At 34.1% G+C, this 21,564-nt stretch overlaps 1 protein-coding gene across 1 annotated transcript in view; it reads left to right on the top strand.

Moving 5' to 3' along the window:
- Positions 1 to 21,564, top strand: part of GUCY1A2 (guanylate cyclase 1 soluble subunit alpha 2) — a 302,312-nt gene that overhangs the window by 192,084 nt on the left and 88,664 nt on the right. Inside the window, exon 5 of the mRNA XM_079101610.1 lies at positions 3,082 to 3,567. Within this exon, the coding sequence (XP_078957736.1) occupies positions 3,082 to 3,567 (486 nt within the window). The remainder of the gene's footprint in view (positions 1 to 3,081; positions 3,568 to 21,564) is intronic.

Here is a 21,564-nt window from a genome sequence, read left to right as displayed (position 1 = left end):
AACTTTGAAAGAATAAATAACTAAACCTCTGTCAGTTTGCACATTTAACTGTCAGGAAAGCTAGAATTTGAACCCAGATCTAACTGGTTTCAAATTATTTGTGCTAAATCACTATATAACACAGCTTCAAATGATTATAAGATTGGAGTTCCATGATCACAACATGTAATAGCATATAGTTTTATGACATAAAACTGTAGTTATATGACATGTATGTACTCAATTTCTAATTACTTATTGATCACAGTGGTAAATATGTTCATAGAGATATCTATGCATAAATATAGAAAACAAACAGGTAATTTAACAGAACATGACAACCAAGTTTTTGATAGTAAGACTTTAACTTTATTGTAACTCAGGATCAAATGTTCCCTTTTATTATGCTTCCCAATTCTTGAAATCTGATAGATTTTATACCTTTTTGCTATTTCATTGAAACTTTAATATAATTTAGGATGCAATAATACCTTAGAGAGGTTTTTTGTTGAGCAGTTTCTTAGAAATGTTTCTTTTGTAAAAATATGTAGTTCCTATATAAGGTTTTAACATTGTTAAATTAATAAATGAAAACCATGGTGAATTTCAGAATTTCTAATCACAATGAAACAAAAACAATTCAAGAATAATTTTTATTATTTTCTGATTAAGGTAAAAATGGATTTATGGCAAAGATACACATGCTTCAGTTGAATTTCCCACTAATTAAATAAGAGAAAAACTCACTAATGAAAAACATTTTTAAAAAGAAAGTCATTCACTTTGTGAGCTTCTTTTTCCTGAGTTATTTTTTTGTAGTATAAATAGTAATATTTTCTTTTCACTCTCAGGGTGTGTTCGCTTGGAGATATCAAAAAGTCAACTAATGGCCATGTATAATAAAGAAAATATTTTACATTTTTTGAGACAGGAATAGAAACTTTAATCCAGTTTCTTTATAGATTAAAGAAAGATACTTTCAAATTATATTAGTTGTAGTAAGTGGTATATTTTATTTATGCATACACACATGCTGATTCCATACTTAATATAAAGAGAGAGATAGAGGCAAAGACAGGAAAGAAAATGGTCAATCTGTGATAAGAAATGAGGAAGTTGATCCCTAGGAATTAAAAAGAAAGAAAAGTAAACAAGAATCAATGGGGAAAGTGAGGGGCAGTGATGAGGGAGAGAGAGGCAGGAGAAAGACCAAAGGAAGAGAGGAAGGTGAAAAAATGAATATGTCAATCCAAACAGCAAAGGATAGCAGGACAAAACAAGCAAGAAGGGAAGAAGGGAACTACTGGGAAAGAACTATTTTGGGGGATAGAAAAGGAGAGAGAAGGATTTTATTGAAGTTTATCATTGCCATTAAAGTTATCATGGCCTTTAAAAAACATGATTATTCCTATAAAGCTTGAAAATGTTTTTGTCCTTGTGTTAAATCTTAAGAAAAACATTTAGCATACTAATTTTTTAAATGATGGGAGTATAACTTGTGTGCATCTTCCTTGCTCTTTCCTTCATGTCTTAGTAATGGGAAAGTATATATCATAAAAACACCCCTCCCCATAAAGCCATATCAGGCAGATGTAAAATAATCCAGAGGTGCTTTCAGGACAGTTATTTCCTTTGTACTTAATCCATAACCTGCAGCAGTTTTAAAGCCCACCTTGACTGAGAAATTGGGAGGGTCTTCTTCACCCTATTCTCTGGCCTGCAAAAATTTGGAAGGGGAAGCTTATTTTATCCATTATCCTTATTGCTTAGAGAAGTACTATTAAATAGAAAATGCTCAAATACCCTTCAATGAATAAATGACACCATTGTGAATGAAAAGATGAAATACTGAAATACAACAGAAACTTTACATCAGATAAAGGATTTCATTTCATAAAACTATAAGATCTGGAAAGGGTTAAGTTTTATTTACTTACATAAATAAGATTTTGGTGACTCATGCAAGATGAATAAAATAAAACATATTTGAAAATCTGGACACTTTGCCTCATATTTGTTCTATATTTCCACTTTCCTTAATTGGCCCAATTACTTTGTGCTGTGGAGAATAAAGGACAGTAAATGTATTGAGCACATTCCAGGTGGTAGTAAAAAGTAACATAGATGAAACTGACTTACAGTTCCATTTTTTTTCCAGGTAATTACAACTGGCTTCCTCTCCAGGTGTGCTGGAATACCTTATTCTAATCTGGATAACTATTTCTAGTAGCCATAGCCCATGTCTTCCTTTCTCTCCTACTGGTGCTCCTCTGGAAAGTGATTATTAGGGTACCAGGCAAAGATAGCATCATCCTGTGTTGTCTAAGTTTTCTAATAAATATCCATTCCCTGAATTCTCCAGTGAATGTGCTCAGGAAGAAGGGATAGATTTGTTATTCGGCTTCAGAATCTTTATCTTACAATTTTTTTAATGCTTTTCTAATTTGGGGGGCTTATTTTAAGCTTTACAAGCATGCTAGTTGAGTGGTATTTTCTGGCCATACTGGCTTAATGATAACTGGTTTAAATGATATTTCAAAGCAAATGAACCTGTGCACTAATCTAGTCAGTACGTTGACTGCTATGTTTTCCAAGGACTATATCTGGTTGAAAAATGACTTAAAGAAAGCAACACAATTATTTTGATTCATTTTAAGCCCCCAGACTAATTTTTTGAAAGGAGTGTGACTTAATGACAGTTAAAGGTAGTTTTTTTTTGACAGATGGATATATTTTAATTTTATTATGAAGCAGGCTGAAATTTTTTGAATTGACTCGTAAAGTTAAAGTACTTAGGAGTAATTCCATTTTGAAAAAAAAGTGTTTTCCTGTTTAATTTTCCTTTGATCTCATTTTCCATTTCATTATTGTCTATAGAAAGTGGCTGAGTGAGATATAAAAAAAAAGTGTTTCTATTCCAAATCATGAAGTTTACACTGGCTATAAATCAGATGAAAATTTGTTTACATGAGTGCAGTAAGTCATGCAGCAAGTCAATACCATTCATAAACATACCTTGTTCACCTTATTCATCAAATAATAAAGTTTTGGTCAACCTATTATATGAAGAGTATTGATCAAATTTCCATGTTAATTTTACAGGTGATGGAAGTAAAAGGACAAATGATCCATGTCCCAGAATCAAATTCCATTTTATTTCTGGGCTCCCCATGTGTGGACAAGTTGGATGAACTCATGGGTCGAGGCCTGCATCTCTCAGATATCCCTATTCATGATGCCACCCGAGATGTCATTCTGGTTGGTGAGCAGGCAAAAGCCCAAGATGGCTTGAAGAAGAGGATGGATAAATTAAAGGCAACTTTAGAAAGAACTCACCAGGCCCTGGAAGAAGAGAAGAAGAAGACAGTGGATCTTCTATATTCTATTTTCCCTGGTGATGTAGCCCAGCAGTTGTGGCAGGGGCAGCAGGTGCAAGCCAGAAAGTTTGATGATGTCACCATGCTCTTTTCGGACATTGTAGGCTTCACAGCCATATGTGCCCAGTGCACCCCCATGCAGGTGATCAGCATGCTGAATGAACTGTACACCAGATTCGACCACCAGTGTGGATTTCTGGATATTTATAAGGTAATGGATTTTAGTTACTTATCTATCAATATTATTTAAAAGTAACTTGTCATCTTAAGTTTCAAAAATGCATTTTTTGGCTTGAATTTAATAGTAAATTATATCTCTTTAATGTAGAAGCCTTAATATAGAATACAGGTTTTTATGCTTTATAAGTAAACTTTCATTATGAGTCAACTTATACTGTTGACATAAGTAACTGTGGATCATGCTGTTGCTCAGTAAGAAGTCTGTATAGCTAGTTCTCTAAATTCATTGTTATTTTTAAAACAAACTTATAATCCTAGGCAATATTGAACTTCATCCTTATTCTTGCTTAAAGAATGAAATTCTAATATTTACTAAGAATTTTATGTTGATGGTTATAAGGAAATAGCAAATTATATTAAAATGTACATTGCATTATCAGTTAAGCCTTGGTTAATCAATTAAGTGATACTCCTTTAATTCTAAAAGAATACATGTAAATATTCTAGTTACCACCCAAATAACTGAATTTTGGTGGAAGCATCTGAATTTTTCAAGCTATATAACTTTCAAAACAAATAACCATTTATTGATTGGATTTGGCAAATTTCTTAGTAATGTCTTGGAAGCATAACATCTTGAGTAATTTAACCCCATAATGAACAACTCTGCAACTTTTAAATGGAATTTTACATAGATTATACAGTGTCAGAATGCAGGTTTTTTTTTTTTTTTTTAAATATAGGAATGGTAGCAAATACAAATATAAACAAATAGTGGTAAACTGCAGGTTTTTATCTTCTTTACTAATCCAACTAGATAAGCTGTTTATTTTTGTAGTATGATTTTACATAGCAGATGTGAAAAGAAATATCTGTTTCATTTGATAAGTTTCCTATTATGTTCCAGAAACTGTTTTCATTAGGGTATATCTTCTAGAGAAGGGAGTCTTCTCCTTCCATTACATAAAACATAAAACCAGTGTTCAGTATTTCACTTAAGTCTTTTCTGAATGGTAAACAGGGATTTACCTTCTTATATACAATAAGAATTCCTGTAAATTGTTTTTGACTTCTTTATAATTTATTATTATATAATTTATAGTAGAGGTAGTCAAGTGTCTGATTCTAAGTCAACAAGACACTACAGTGTATCTATCAGTGTTTATGCTCTGTCATTTCTAGAAGAAAGAGGAAAACATTCTGGATTTTCCAGCACTTTCTTTCCTCCAGATTTGGACATTATTATATCAATGTCTGCAACACCAATCTTCTTTTTCTAAGTGATTGATTGTTAGCTCCCTTCAGCTAAAACAGGCATTTTCTAGCCTTAAATTTCTACACTTAAATGAGGATGATACATAAACAAATAGATCCACTTTTGAAAAATCTTGGGAATCCCTGGCTTAAATAAAAGTATCAATTAGGTTTTGAAACAAAGAAGAAATATGACTTCTGAAGGTAACATAACAATGTCAAAGTTTAAAACTATAATTGCATTTCACAGACATCAAATGTCTCTTCCCTTGAAATAAGGTGGGAAATCATAGAAAAAGAAAATCTGCAGAAATATTCTGTGTGATATTCAAATTGTCCAATATGTTTTTAAACCATGAACACTTCTATGTAGTCATAAATAATTATCAGCATATTTTAACTTGCAAAATGTATTTTCTCTTTCTCTGATACTCATCTGTACTTTTTACCGTGTGTGCGTGCTGTGTGTTTTGTGTGTGGTGCGTATTCAAAAATAAACAAAAACTATCCAGTTCACAAAACTTCTTATGCTAAACTTGTTTATGAAATTTAAGTAATATATATGAATAAAATCCAGGGCTAGGTGTTTTTAACATATCATTGATGCTACAGAATAATGTATGCTGAAGCTGCAGTGGTGACTGTCCAGAGAGAGAGAATAATGCAGAATATTGCCTTTGTATAAGATAAAGATAAAATGAACTACAATAAAAGAAGTAAATAAGAAGGAATATAAAATTAAAAATTCTCCATCTGACTTGCCTCCTTTCTAATCATTGTAATCATTACAGTTTATTTTCTAGAAAGTTTATACAATACTATTTTTATACCATAAATGTTTTGCAAAGTTTTAAATTATGGAAATTTTAAAAATCCCAAAGGTTACATGTTTTCCCTTTTTTATAAAAAGGATACCAATTCTATTGATTTAATAAAATCAAAAGAGTTTTGCTAGATTTAAAGAATGGGAGTAATTTTTAATGGAATAATCATATCACAGAGATAAATACAACCCACTTTTGTTATATGTCAGGAATATGAAATATGAAAGGAAACCAGCTTAAGACAGATGTCATTGAAAAAGGCCTAGAGGGAGTAGTTCAGATGGGGTGTTCAAAGTCTGCTGTGACGAAATGAAACCCTGAGTCTCTCAACTTGTGGTTTCCCTTCCCTTGATCATCTCATCATTCTGTTTTTCTATCATTAGGAAGCAATGGTAATTTTAATTGTAGGAGAATTCAGTTCCTTATCACAGGACCTGATAAGAAAGTTCTGCTAAAATTACCAAGCCTTTCTTTCCTGTATATATTTTAAGCATTGAGAAAGTTAAAGTCTACAATGATTGGCTACCAAGCTGTTAAATGTATGTGACTATTAAGTGGGACCAAGGTAAGTTAAAGGAAGCATGAACTGTCCTTTTGATTCTCCTGTAACTAGGAAGGCAGATATATTCAGGAAAAAGTCAACATAAATAATGTATTATTATGTACTGTGTTCCTTCTCAGATTTTGTAAAGTATACAGAATCAACAAAATAACAAACCAGTAACTATTAACTAATTGGATCAAATAATGCTTTATAGATGATGATGATAATGATGATAGTAATAACAATGAAAATAATACCAATGGCTTTGGATAATAAAGCAGTAATGTAGGTTTTGCCTTATTTTATGTTTGCCTTTGGCAAGCCCTTTGATGTGAGAGAAGCAACAAGAAGGGCAGGTCCTTCTCTAGCTCCTCCATTTTGCCAAAGTTGCAGCATCTCACTGCTATTTTAAGTTTGCTCCTTAGAGTTCTCATCTTTTCAGCTTTAATAACTTTCTTAACCTCTCTAGTACCGTACACTATAAAATAAAAATACTAATTAATCTGTCTTACAGCTGTATTGTAAGTATTTCAGTGAGCTTGTTAAGAACAGTGCTTACACCAGCATTGAAGTAGAGTAGTAAATGTAAGGTAGCTGCCATTTATTGAGTATTATTGATCTCTATTTTCAGATAAATAACCTGAGTTCAGAAAAGTAAAATAATACAGATAATTAATCAGAACTTGAACTGAGACTCATCTGATTTCAAAACCTACACTTTTCCCACAAGTTTAGATATGATCTAGACAAAGACCGAATGATAAAATCAGAGTGAAAACTGTTCCAAAGTTTAATATATGATCAATAACTATACCTGATTAATAACTATAGTTCTACTGTTAAGTGGTGAGAAGAACTCTAACACCACCTTAACCAAATCTACCATCCTCTTTTCAGTTGTAAAGATTCAAAGGTCTGAGAATCTGCATCTTTAAGGGTATGGAACTCTCTCATCTGGCTTCCTCTCTTTTTCAGAAACCAGCTTGCAGCTTCTCCCTTTATTCCTCCTCCTGTGGAAAAGTAACTTACTAAGAAAGACATGATGAGAGCAAAGGTCTCAAGAGCAGGCAATAGGGGGCATGCTTTTAAAACAATGAAACTCAATACAATTTTTATAAAAATCATCTTGTTCAAGCAAGTCTAAAAATGTTAGTGATAAAAATACTTTCTTCTGTTGAGATTAATGAAGGAGGTATTTTTGTCCTAAACCCAAAATGTTACTTCCAAATGTTGATGGAGTTAAACACATCATCCATATCAGACCTGGATTGGAGAACAGAAACAGAAAAAGAAAGAGAATTCTATTAGCCCATAGAATCTGATATTGAGAATCTGAGAACAACCATGCAACCATGCAAAGTCCATATTGGCAAGGGAATGTGAGTATTGTAAGTATAGCTGGAAAAGTGGTACCCAGCACAATCAGGAAGGAAGGAACAGAAATTCAGGAACACTCTTAGCAGACATAAGACCTTGAGACTGGGCACAAGGGGACTGTATAACATCATCTAGAAGGCAGGCAGCATGTTCAGGCAGCAAGTAGGCGGGTGACCATCAGGACAAACACTGATACAGAATCGGGGTAGAGTGGGGGCAGAGAGTGCATAGAACTCATCTGTAGAAGCAAAGGAAAACCAAATATCACAACTTCTTCAAAGGATATGGAGATGTCCACTGAGATTTTAAATGCTGTAATAGGAATTAGACCCATAGAAATAATAGTGTTAGCTGGTTAGTTGGATCTGTTCTTGAAACTGCACAAAAATATATTTAGTCTGCTATTTTAATTTATGGCATTGAAATTGCCAGATACCTGGAGTTCTGAAAACCTCCTAAAGATCAAAGAAAACAGTGTTGACTTTCAGCTTCAAACCTCCATAAATATAATACAAATCAAAAGGCCGTAAAAGACATGAAGATCATGTACGTTTCATTTCATTCACGTATAAGAAATTTGCTCTACTTTACTCTCCTAATAACCATAGATTCCTATTAACTATGATTCCCCAATTACTATTTGGGAAAAAAGAATATGCATTCTGTCTTATGTTTTGTGATGCTATAGCAGAATACCTGAAACTGGGTAGTTTATAAAGAACAAAAATTTATTCTCTCACAGTTCTAGAGGTTTGGAAGTCTAGGATCAAGGTGCTACTTCATCACAGAATAGAAGGCTGAAGGGAAAAGAGAACAAACCCACTTATGCAAATTTTTAAAATTTATTAATCCATTGATAAGAATGGAACCTTCATGAGATCAATAGTGGGCCCTTCTTCCCAATGTTGTTGCTTCGGAGATTAAGTGTTCAACATGTGAATTTTAAAAATTTACATTTCTCTTCTTTATTAATAATTTCATTATTTTTATATAATTTTCAATCCTAGATGAAGTCTGTATCAGATGATTACTGTTACTCTCTATGGTGTAATTTTAATTGTTTTATTATGGTTTTTATTAGTGCACCATAATTATACATAATAGTGGTGTTCATTGTGACATATTCATACTTGTGCATAACATAATTCGCTCCGTTTCATTTCCCAATACTTCCCCTTTCCCTCCCACCCTCTCTCCCCCTTCTTTTACTCATCTTCTTTCTATTACTTTTTCAATTCATGCATTATAATTATACATAAAATGGGATTAATTATGATACGCTAATACATGCATATAGCATAATTTATTCTACTTCATTCTCTAGTACCTCCCCTTTCTCAACACATGAATTTTTAGACACATTCAAATCGTAACACATTATAAAAATGAATACAAAGTTCAGAAGTAAATAATGATACACATCTGTAATAGAAAGTTTTATATCTAAGGTGATCAGTGTTCTGTTTGAGTGTGCATGTTAAATAGAGCCACCAAGCCCTGTGGCTTTGGGCATCTGGGTGAAGATGGTTTAGGCTTTCCCCAGATATGCTGGCATTCCTGAATTTCTATATTGGATAAGGAGCTATCACAGAGTAAATACCCATCTTTAACCTTCTTGGTAACACAAGAAAGCAGACATTGCTCACATACAGTTCCAAGGCTGCAGAACTTTATGCCTCAAGAATTTTTATTTGTCTTGACATTTGACAATACAGAGCTACCAAAGCCGTCTGTTCGCTGGACCTTCAGCTAGCAGAATCTCGAGGGTGTCACTGCAGCATGAACTGGATTTTGGCAGGAATGAAATACTTCCTTTTCTTCTTGTTTTTCTTTAGAATGAAACAAAAAACTTTCACAGCACTTAGGTTATTCTTGGAATTTTATAAATATGTATATTTCATTTTGTTCTATTTCCCAGAACTAAATGCCAGTTCCATTTAGTAGAGAGTAACTATTTCACTGTCCCCCAAATTTACATATTTTATGCTTTAATGACCAGTGCACACACTTTTGAAATTGAACACAATTAAAGATTTATACTAGTCCTTTTCGACAGTCTCCATCAATATCAACATCATACACTTTTGCTGCTGTTTGACTGGAAATGAAGCAACAGTGTCTTCCTGTAAGGTAGAAAAAAAAAATTTCTGAAGTAAGAGAAAATTATTCAAGTCATTCATTATCTCATTCAATAAACATTTTAACTTGATAAGGGGCATAACTTCCATAGAACCTAACAAAATGTTATGGAAATTAACTGTATTTTTAGCATGATTTTAATAAGTGGAAAAGAACTAATTTATATGCTTTAGGAGGTGAGGTGAAAGTCACAGATAAGCATTATGTTTTGCTATCTTTTCTACTAGCAGGATTATATAGTTAATTTCAAAATACTGTATCGTGCTCTAAAGATTGATGAAGAGGGGCCTGCCTAATTAATATTTTTGCCTTTGGCATTTAGGCTGGAGATAAGCAAGAAGCAAGGAGGAGGATGGATGATTCCTCTCATTCCAATCGGCACAGCTGTGCAATCCCACTGCTCTACTGAGTGACCCACTTGGAATTTTCATCTTTCTACCTTTAGTTGCTTACTTAACCTGTGTGTCTCTGTTTCACCATCTGTAAACAGAGATTCATTTTATTTACCATATGATTCTATTTTATGAGCTTTTAAATAAGATTGATGTGAACTGCTTAGAACAGAGTCTGGTAATAGCAATGTTAGCTGCCATGATTTCTTAAACAGGTGTAGCTGGGCCTGGATATGTGTATGTGTGTGTATGTGTTAGTATGTGTTGTTTATGTACATGTGTGTGCTTCAATAGGCTTATTTGTGTGTACATAAACATTGAGTGTCCAGTGCTTACTGGTAAAATACTTCTGGTTTGGCTTCATTCTTTTAGATTATTAGAATCAAATTGTATGCCAGAGTGATTGTGAAGGAAGGCTAAGGAGAGAGGTTAAAATGAGGGGCCAACAGAATAGCATCCTGAGATGCATTGTTGGTATTGTCTTTACCTGGGTCCTCATAGATCCTACAGATATTTCACCTCCATGATTAAATTTACTCTTTTGTTGCTGTTGTAAATGCAATATTTTCAAAATTTCTTTTTGCAATAGCCCCTTTTTAGTATGCAGAACACAAATGATTTTATATACTAATTTTGTGTTCTGAAACATTACTAAATTTGTTTATTAGTTTTGACAATGATTTTGGTGAAGTCTTTAGGACCTCTGTGTATAAGATCATGTTATCTGCACACAGAGAAAATCCGACTTCCTCCTATCTAATTTGGGTGACTTTTCTCTTTTTTTGTTTTTAATTTTTTTCTCTTTCTTTCTTTTTCTTTTTTCTTTTGATTTTTGTTTCTGTTTTGTGTTTCGGTTATCTGATTGTTCAGGCTAGAATATAAGTGATGATAGCGGACACCTTTGTATGTTCCTGATCTTAGAGAAAAGCTTTCAATTTTTCACTTTTGGGGATGATGTTAACTTGGAATTCTTTTACAACAAAGTTAAATTCTCATTTTTCTACTTTAAAAGATGTTTATAAAAATGAAACAAATCATTTAAAACTTGCCGTAGATGAATAATCTGTTGATAGGGAGTCATCAGGGTTCATTTGCAGTTTAGGAACATTTTCCTAGCCATGTACATAGAGCTTCAACACTAAAAATTCATATCTTGAAATCTTATAGAACCAGGGGACCTTCAGAGAAATTCTTCCACCTGTCCTATCAAAAGATTGTAGCTTATATTTGAATTGCTCCAGTTACTAGGCATATGCTTCAGCAAATATATTTCATCATTGGGAGCACTGATTTTCATAAGGATCTGCTACATTGAAATTATTCTTTTAACTTTTGTACAAAGATCCTCTTTAACCTCCTGGAGCCAAAGAGAACAACTCTGTGTGACATCCCATATATATTCAAAAATAGTGCCGATTTGTTGAGTACCTTATAAAAGGAGACCTAGTTATATTCTTACCTCTAGGCTCAAATTCAAATTACAACTTACAAATTCAAATTCATCTCACCAACTAGTACATTGAGGGTCCTCATAATAAGAACCTTCAGCTCTTAGATTTTTCAGTCTTAGAGTACTCATGTGACATATTCTTTTCATTTTAAAGAATATAATCTGACTGATGATTGTTAAAGTTACTAGAGACAGGATACCAATTTATGAAGAAAAAATTATATGTATAGTTTTGTGTAATATATGCCAGAGAAATTTTTGTTCCTGTTTCTTTTATCTAGTTGATTGGGAACACTAGCTACCCTGATATATGAATGATTTAAACTGAGTCAGAAGTAAATTTAAATAATATCTCTGCTACTTACTAAGCTTATTTTCAAAAGGGACATCATAACATATGTACCACAAGATTGTTCTGGAAAATAAGTGATCTATTACAATTAAAGCATTGAGCACCATGACTGAAACAGTTTGTGTTCAACCAATGTCGATATTTTAGGTTAGTTTTTGATTTAAGAAATTTGCACATTTAAATCACCATTGTGAAGTAGTAAACAGTGGGAGAATTATTTATAGCATTTCTGCTGTATAGCAGCATTAATTTAAGGTTTAGTTTTGGAAAAGGTTAATAGAAACTCCCAATTTGCTAAGATTTTCCCATTTTATTGACACTATCCTATCAGATGAGAAAGAGCTGTGTTGTCTAGAATGTCAATTTCCATTTTAGTAAACTCACCCAACACCCAATTATTAAAAAAATTGTTGGTAATATAACTGACATATTTACATTCTAAACCTTGCCAAAAATCCTCTACTGAATGGCCTGAGGGTATCTGAAACAATTATTCAATGACAAGAATTGTTTATGAAGAAAAACTGATATTATGAAGTATTAAATAAACATATTAATATAACTAAAGCATAGTAAAACTTAAAATTACAAAGCGTACACAAAACTAAAGGTTAATTGCTCATACTGACATGAAAAAGTGGTTAGTAATGAGGGTGAACAAGTTTTTTGAGTTTAGAACTTAGCTTTTTACAGTTTATTGATACAGAAAGGAGAGCTATCGTGTTAACTACGGAAGATTAGTTAGAATCTTTCACTTGCATTATGGGGTAACATTTATGTTGAGGTAACATTCTTCAAGAATTTTTTTTCATAAGATGGCCCTGAACTTTGTCAAGTGACTTTTCTGTATTTATTTAGATGATCATATGGTTTTAGTCCTTCATTTGTTAATGTAGTGTATTACATTCTTTGATTGCCTCTGTTAAGCATCTCATATCCTCCCATCCCAGGGATAAATCTGACTTGATCAGAAAATATAATCCTTTCAATGTGTTGTTGAATTTGGTTTTCTGGTATTTTTCTTCAGGATTTGCTTCCCTGTTCAACAGGGATATGGCATGTGATGTTCTTTTCTTGTGCTGCCTTTTATGGCTTTGGTATCAGGGTAATATGATCCTCAAAATTTATTTGGAAGTTTTAGCTTTTTTGTCTCTGTGACAACTACCCTGAGAAAAACAACTCAACGTAAGGAAAAGTCTATTTTGGCTCACAAGCTCTAGAGTTGTCAGTCAGTGGTTGCTGCTTCGTTGCTTTAGGCCTGAGGGAGCAGAACATTGTGGGTTAAAGGGCTTGGTAGAGTTAAAGCAGTTTAGCTCATTGCAAATGGGAAGCAGAGAAAGGAGACGCTGTGGGAGCAGCAGGAATAAGATATAGTCCTCACCGGTATGCCCCCAGCGACCTACTTCCTTTAACCATGCCCCACTTGCCTATAGTTTCCACCTCCAACCAGTTGTTATTAATTCATCAAATGGAGAATCCATGGGTGAGGTTAGGGCCCTCATGGTCTATCACTTCCCAAAAGCCCCACCTCTGAACACTTTTGCATTGGGCACCAAGTCTTTAGCACATGAACTTTTAGGAGACACTCTAGATCCAAACTATACAGAAATGTTTCCCACTTTCATTTTTTTGAAAGCGTTAATCAAGGTTTGGCTTTTTTTTTTTTTTAGTTGTTTGGTAGAATTCACCCATGAAACTGTACTGTTTCTGGACTTTCCTTATTTTTTTTTTTTTAAATATTGTTTTAGTTGTTGATGGACCTTCATTTTTATTTATTTTTATGCAGTGCTGAGAATCAAACCCAGTGCATCACATATTCTAGGCAAGCGCTCTACCACTGAACACAACCAACCCAGTCCTGGGCGTTCCTTTTTAAGAAGGTTTTTTTTTTTTTTTTTATTACTACCGATTTAATTGTTTTACTTTTTACTTGGTATTGACCTACTATAGTTTCTATTTCATGATTCATTCTGGTAGAGCTGTATACTTCTAGTAGTCTATCCATTTCTTCTATGTATATTCTATTTGTTGCTATATTTATAGTAGTCTCACAATCATTTTATTTCATAAAGGATCAATTATCATGTCTGTATTTTTTTACTTATTTTTATCTGTGCTTCTCATATTCTTAGGTGCTTGTAATTGGCTCTTAGAAATATCATTAAACAATAATTGCATAGTTATGATTACTTAGTTAAAATTATGATCATCCTCATTTAATTCTTTCAGCCACTCTGCAAATATGATATCTGTTTTACATAGAAGAAGAAAATAAATGAGATTTTAAAGTTTGAACACTGTTTATGGTGAGCTTGCATCATTCCGGCTTTCCCCATTCCAGATGGTCCTTTGGAAGTCCTTAAGACTGCACTCTCTAAGGTGGTCCACATTTGACTGACCCATTTACCATTCATTGAAAGTTCCCAGAGATTCACCTTGTGTCAGGCTAAACCCCAAGTGGTGAAAAAAAATAGTCATGACTCCTATTTTTCCTAGTTTTTAACAGTTTAATGAGGGAAGATAACACTTAAGTAACACACAAAAATGAAGTAATTATGAATTTCAATGATCTAAGGATATATCATGTGTTGTGTGTGGAAAAAGCGGATAATAAAATACTCCCATTTGTCTTGGAGTACAATAAAATACCCCACTGAGGAGGTGACCTATGAATTGTAATCCAGAGGATTAGTAGTCGTAAACTAGGGTCGAAGAGACGGAGAGGGGAGAGGATTCTAAAGCATGTGGAATCAGGTTCTGAGTCATAAGAAAAGGCGATGAAATTGGAGGAATGAAATAAGGAGCAATGTGGCTGGCAATTAATAAAAATTGAGAGGAATGGCATAGGATATAAGATAGCAGGATGTGGGTTATAAGACTTAGAGCCTAATAGATTTTTTAAACCATTTCAAAGCTTTTGAATTTAATCAGAGGAGCAAAGGGAATTCATTCAAGAATTCTGAATAGTGATGCAAGTAGATTTGCTTGAGGGCTGGGGATATAGCTCAGCTGATAGAGTGCTTGCCTTGCATGCACAAGACCCTGGGTTCAATCCCCAGCACCAAAAAAAAAAAAAAAAAAAAAAAAAAAAAAATGCTTGGAATGTGGTATGGGGTATAGGTTTGAGGGTGGTGGGTGGACAAGTGCAGTATTGGCATAACTTAGGGGAAAGATAGTGGTAACATTACCTAGCCTGGTAAATTGTGTACAAGAAACTCGAGTCAGTGTTGAAACCCTGAAAGTAGTAGCCAATTTTGCCAGTTAATAATGGAAACACTTCCATGCTGTCATTCATGCTAAGGCCCTGGTCACCTCCATATATTCTTGTTTTGACCTTAAGTAGGGTCAATATGAGTTGAACAAATAGATATATTTAGAGCCATGGAGTGATCACACACACACACACACACACACACACACACACACACACACACACACACATACACACACACTAAGATAAACAAACAAAAACCTCCAAAAACTAGACCTTGCCCTTGCCTTCAGAGATAAGTGATCAGCAATCTGAACAGTTGATAGTAGAGAATACACAAACACAAATTGACTGATCTTCAGTATAAAACATGTAGAAAACCAAATTTTGGTGGTGTTCTACAAGAAGCAATGATGATACGGTGCTGAAGGACCAGGATACTTTCAGAAAAGATGTGGCATGAGAGATGGACTTCAAAGCATGGGACCCATTTGATTCCTGGAAGAAGGGCCAGGCAAGGACTTGTTTTTAGAAGTGTATTTAATCTAGGAGGGAGAAAAAGATAGTAAATTCATATAGTAGTTTTCATAGATATCTAAGAATAGTTTGATTTATGGAAATTAGATTATTTTCTTTTGAAAAACATTTTAAAGAAGTATTTTCATTTGATTTGGCTAATTGGGGTTACCTTATTCACTTGTGGATATCAATTAACATCTGTTAACACTTCTGAGGTGTTTATTGAAAATATGACAGATATTTAACATTCTTTGAGGACATGTTTAAAGTTCTGGCAATTCAGGAATCCCTAGAAAACTGTTCTTAAAAATAGTAGGCCCTGCAGATATGGTGGTCCACACCTGTCATCCCAGTGGTTTGGGAGGCTGAGATAGGAGAATTGCAAGTTCAAAGCCAGCCTTAGCAACTTAGCAAGGCCCTAAACAACTTAGTGAGATTCCGTCTCAAAATTTTAAAATAAGTTTTTAAAAATGCTTGGGTATGTGGCTTGGTGGTTAAGTGCCCCTGGGTTCAATCCCTGGTACCAAATATATATATAATATAATATTAACTGTCTCATATATATATAATATTTATTTTATAAAGGGTGAGTAATTAGAATCCAGGTAGAGCAATATATTTGAGTATAAGGACAGTGGTGGAAGGTAGAGAAAATCTACAAAGAATATTGAGTTGTTCATTTTGATTGGAACATGGAATAAATAATAATGATAGTGGTGGATAAACCTGGGACATTGAGCCATATTATTGAAGATCTTATAGGACTGTTTACTGTATACCAAAAAAAAATTGAGTTGCCCATATCTAACTTGAGGAGCTGAAACAATGAAATTTTGACTGGATATATGAATATATTTTTATTTCTTAACATGTCCCAGTGTTCAATAAAGTTTATGATAAAATGGCCTGGGGTCCGACTCAGTATTTTCCACATGAATGAGATTCCTAGGATGGATCTGAAATTTACATTGATAGATCTACTGAGAGTTTTACCAGAGAGCTTTCTTTGATAGGCAGTCATTTGGAATCCATTTTTTCCTCATTTGGGAGTAGTTCCCGGGCCAATTCACTGTTCTATTTATATACATGACCTCCTTTCCAATGCTGTATCAGCTGAGCACTGTAAAGACATCCTTAAAAGCAGTATTTAGGTCAAAAACAACCCAAATGAGTGTAATTAGAAAGAATTTTTAAAGAGTGATGTTTCTGAGATAGCTTTATCAGTAAATAGTTAAAATTGTTTGCATTTGAATTCTAAGTCATTATGTACAATTTGCTTGGATGTATTTAAGTGAAGTCAACAAACTTTGGATCACTGAACATCTACTGTTCCAGATCATTCTCATTCTCAGCATTTGGGGTGTGTGTCTGTGTGTGTGTGTGTGTGTGTGTGTGTGTGAGAGAGAGAGAGAGAGAGAGAGAGAGAGAGAGAGAGAGAGAGAGAGAGAGAGAGAGAGAGAGAGAGAGTTTGAGCTTGAGCTGGGAGTTGTAATATACAGTTCTGACAAATAAGGAAATGTCTGGAAAGCTTATTGCTTCTATGGATAAAGTATGGATAGAGTGGAAGACAGAGAAGGAATCTACTGGAAAGGCCAGGGTTCAGGCAGGGTAAGAGCACTTCTCTCCTTCTGAAAGCCCATTGATGTTTTAAGAAGGGTGAATATCTGGATGAATATTGTATTGTTTTTAACTCACATCATATACCAAAAGTGTTCAAATTTGGTGAATCATAAAATACCTGGGAACTTGTGAAAATGGAAATAGCTGGCTTTAAACTTAGATTTTGATTTAGTAAAGCCATATGGTGCCTAGGGACCTGATTTTAATAAGTACCTTCTAGTTAATTCTTATGCAGGTGGTCCTCAGTTTAGCATTTGAGACACTTAGGAGATATTAGACATTACTCCCCTGCTAATTGTAGAAACTGGTTGCAATTGAAAGCATTTTGTGAACTCTTTTAGGCATCCTCACACTGTAATAGGGTCCAGGGATATAAAGTTAAATAAATATCTAGTTAGGGGAGAATATAAACACACACACACACATGAGATATACTGTGATAATGCTAGACAACTTTTTCTATCACAAATGGGTATAAGAAAAAAAAGTCCTCCCAGCAAAGAAAAAAGGAATAAGGTACAGAACCAGAATAGGGAAAGAAAACTTAAAAAAAAATAAAAAATAAAAAATTATAAAAAAGAGGGCTGAGACCTGAGGTAGAAACTTTCCAACTATTTCTTGAACATTATCCTGGAAAGGAGGGAGGAGAATGTAGGGACTGAGATTCTAACTGAAACTAAAATATCTAAAACTAAAATAAAGTATATAAAAAGGTGGATGCACAGCTCTAAGAAGTTATTTACACCACCTTTATTTCTGGAATAATGTACAGATTTTGACTATAAAGTGTTGAGCAAAGATGCCGAAATAGGTGAATTATTTAAAGTTTGATGAAAGTAGCTATAGTAATAGCATGGTAGCATTGTACAAAATAGTTTTCTTGCTTAAGCCTCCTATGCTCAGAAAAGGATGGAATGTTTGTCAGACATTTGCGTAAGCATTATTCTAGCTCCATGCTTAGTTTAGCCATCTTTATTCTATTCTAGTATTATTCCATAACAGGTTGGAGATGCTGAAAATAAATGAGATGCACTATTTTAGATGATGTCTGTTGTGTTTAAAACTATATAAAAAGACAAGGCAATTACAAAGCAACTCAGAATGTAGTCAACTTTTTGAGCAGTTTTTGTGTAGTTTATTTACAGTGTCTACTTTTTTCACTTTGATTTAGTACAAGAAAATAAGCTCATGAGCAATTGAAATTAATATATAATGCTTTCCTCAGGAAACAAAGTCAAATAGTTATTTTGAAGGGGATCCACTAAAATTTCCACATAAATTCACTTCTACTTTTTTTTAATTTTAATTAAAAATCATAAATATACATAGGGCAATGTTGTTTAATTCGTTCTATTATTTTTTCCCTTCTCCCCTCCCCTCCCACCCCTCTTTTCCCTCTATACATTCCTTTTTCCTCCATTCTTACCACCCTCCTTATCCCTAACCCTAAACCTAACCCCAACCTTAACACTAACCCCTCCTACCCCCCCCCATATGTCCTCATCCGCTTATCAGCGAGATCATTCGTCCTTTAGTTTTTTGAGATTGGCTTATCTCACTTAGCACGATATCCTCCAATTTCATCCATTTGCCTGCAAATGCCATAATTTTGTCATTCCTCATGGCAGAGTAATATTCCATTGTATATATATGCCACAGCTTCTTTATCCATTCATCAACTGAAGGGCATCTGGGTTGGTTCCACAATCTGGCTACAGTGAATTGAGCAGCTATGAACATTGATGTGGCTGTATCTCTGTAGTACGCTGATTTTAAGTCCTTTGGGTATAGGCCAAGGAGTGGGATAGCTGGGTCGAATGGTGGTTCCATTCCAAGCTTTCTGAGGAATCCCCATACTGCTTTCCAGAGTGGCTGCACTAATGTGCAACCCCACCAGCAATGTATGAGTGTACCTTTTTCCCCACATCCTCGCCAACACCTATTGTTGCTTGTGTTCTTGATAATCGCCATTCTAATTGGGGTGAGATGAAATCTTAGGGTAGTTTTGATTTGCATTTCTCTTATTACTAGAGATGTTGAAGATTTTTTCATATATCTGTTGATTGCTTGTACATCTTCTTCTGTGAAGTGTCTGTTCATTTCCTTAGCCCAATTGTTGATTGGATTATTTATATTCTTGGTGTCGAGTTTCTTGAGTTCTTTATAGAATCGGGATATTAGCGCTCTATCTGAAGTATGAGTGGCAATGATATTCTCCCACTCTGTAGGCTCTCTCTTCACATTACTGATAGTTTCCTTTGCTGAGAGAAAGCATTTTAGTTTGAATCTATCCCAGTTGTTGATTCTTGCTTTTATTTCTTGGGCTATGGGAATCCTGTTAAGGAAGTCTGCTCCTAAGCCAACAAATTGAAGGTTTAGACCTACTTTTTCTTCTATAAGATGCAGGGTCTCTGGTCTGATTCCGACGTCCTTGATCCATTTTGAGTTGAGTTTTGTGCAGGGTGAGAGATAGGGGTTTAATTTCATTCTGTTGCATATGGTTTTTCAGTTTTCCCAGCACCATTAGTTGAAGAGGCTATCTTTTCTCCATTGCATATTTTTGGCACCTTTGTCTAGTATGAGAAAATTGTATTTATTTGGGTTTGTGTCCGTGTCCTCTATTCTGTACCATTGATCTACCTGTCTATTTTGGTACCAATACCATGCCATTTTTGTTACTATTGCTTTGTAATAGAGTTGAAGATCTGGTATTGCGATACCCCCTGCTTCGTTCTTTCTACTGAGGATTGCTTTAGCTATTCTGGGTTTCTTATTCTTCCAGATGAATTTCATAATTGCTTGCTCTATTTCTGTAAGGTACATCATTGGGATTTTAATTGGAATTGCATTGAATCTATGTAGCACTTTTGGTAGTATGGCCATTTTGACAATATTAATTCTTCCTATCCATGAACATGGGAGATCTTTCCATCTTCTAAGGTTTTCTTTAATTTCTTTCTTTAGTGTTCTGTAGTTCTCATTGTAGAGGTCTTTCACGTCTTTTGTGAGATTGATTCCCAAGTATTTTATTTTTTTCGAGGCGATTGTGAATGGGGTAGTTTTTCTAACTTCTCTTCCTGAAGATTTATCACTTCTGTATAAAAATGCATTAGATTTATGAGCATTGATCTTATATCCTGCTACTTTACTGAATTCACCTAGGAGTTCTAAAAGTTTTTTCGTGGAATTTTCTGGTTCCTCTAAATATATATCATGTCATCAGCAAATAGGGATAGTTTGAGTTCTTCTTTTCCTATTCCTATCCCTTTAATTTCTCAGTCTGCCTAATTGCTCTTGCTAGAGTTTCGAGGACAATGTTGAATAGAAGTGGCAAAAGAAGACATCCCTGCCTTGTTCCAGTTTTTAGGGGGAATGCTTTCAGTTTTTCACCATTTAGAATGATATTGGCCATAGGCTTAGCATAGATGGCCTTTACAATGTTAAGGAATGTTCCCATTACCCCAATTTTTTCTAGTGTTTTGAGCATGAAGGGATACTGTATTTTATCGAATGCTTTTTCTGCATCTATTGAAATAATCATGTGATTCTTGACTTTAAGTCTGTTGATATGGTGAATGACATTTATTGATTTCCAGATGTTGAACTAACCTTGCATCCCTGGGATAAAACCCTTGATCGTGGTGCACTATCTTTTTAATATATTTTTGTATGCGATTTGCTAAGATTTTGTTGAAAATTTTTGCATCAATATTCATTAAGGATATTGGTCTGAAATTTTCTTTCCTCTATGTGTCTCTGTCTGGTTTAGGTATCAGTGTGATATTGGCTTCATAGAATGAGTTTGGGAGGGTTCCCTCCTCTTCTATTTTATGGAATACTTTGAGAAGTATTGGAATGAGCTCTTCTTTAAATGTTTTGTAGAACTCGGCTGAGAACCCATCTGGTCCCGGACTTTTCTTTGTTGGTAGGCTTTTGATGACCTCTTCTATTTCATTGCTTGAAATTGATTTATTTAAGTTGTGTATGTCTTCCTCGTTCAGTTTAGGTAATTGATATGTCTCTAGAAACTTGTTGATGTCTTCGAGGTTTTCTGTTTTGTTGGAGTATAGATTTTCAAAATAGTTTCTAATTATGTTTTCTATTTCACTTGTGTCTGTTGTGATATTTCCTTGTTCATTCCGAATTTTAGTAATTTGAGTTTTCTCCCTTTTTCTCTGTTAGCGTGGCTAAGGGTTTATCAATTTTGTTTATTTTTTCAAAGAACCAACTCTTTATTTTGTTAATTTTTCCAATTGTTTCTTTTGTTTCAATTTCGTTGATTTTGGCTCTGATTTTAACTATTTCCTGTCTTCTACTACTTTTGGTGTTGGTCTGCTCTTCTTTTT

The sequence above is a fragment of the Sciurus vulgaris genome, assembly GCF_902686455.1.
Source record: "Sciurus vulgaris genome assembly, chromosome: 11".
Taxonomy (NCBI): domain Eukaryota; kingdom Metazoa; phylum Chordata; class Mammalia; order Rodentia; family Sciuridae; genus Sciurus; species Sciurus vulgaris.
Note: the sequence above shows the minus strand (reverse complement) of the source record. Positions and strands in the feature narration are given on the sequence as shown.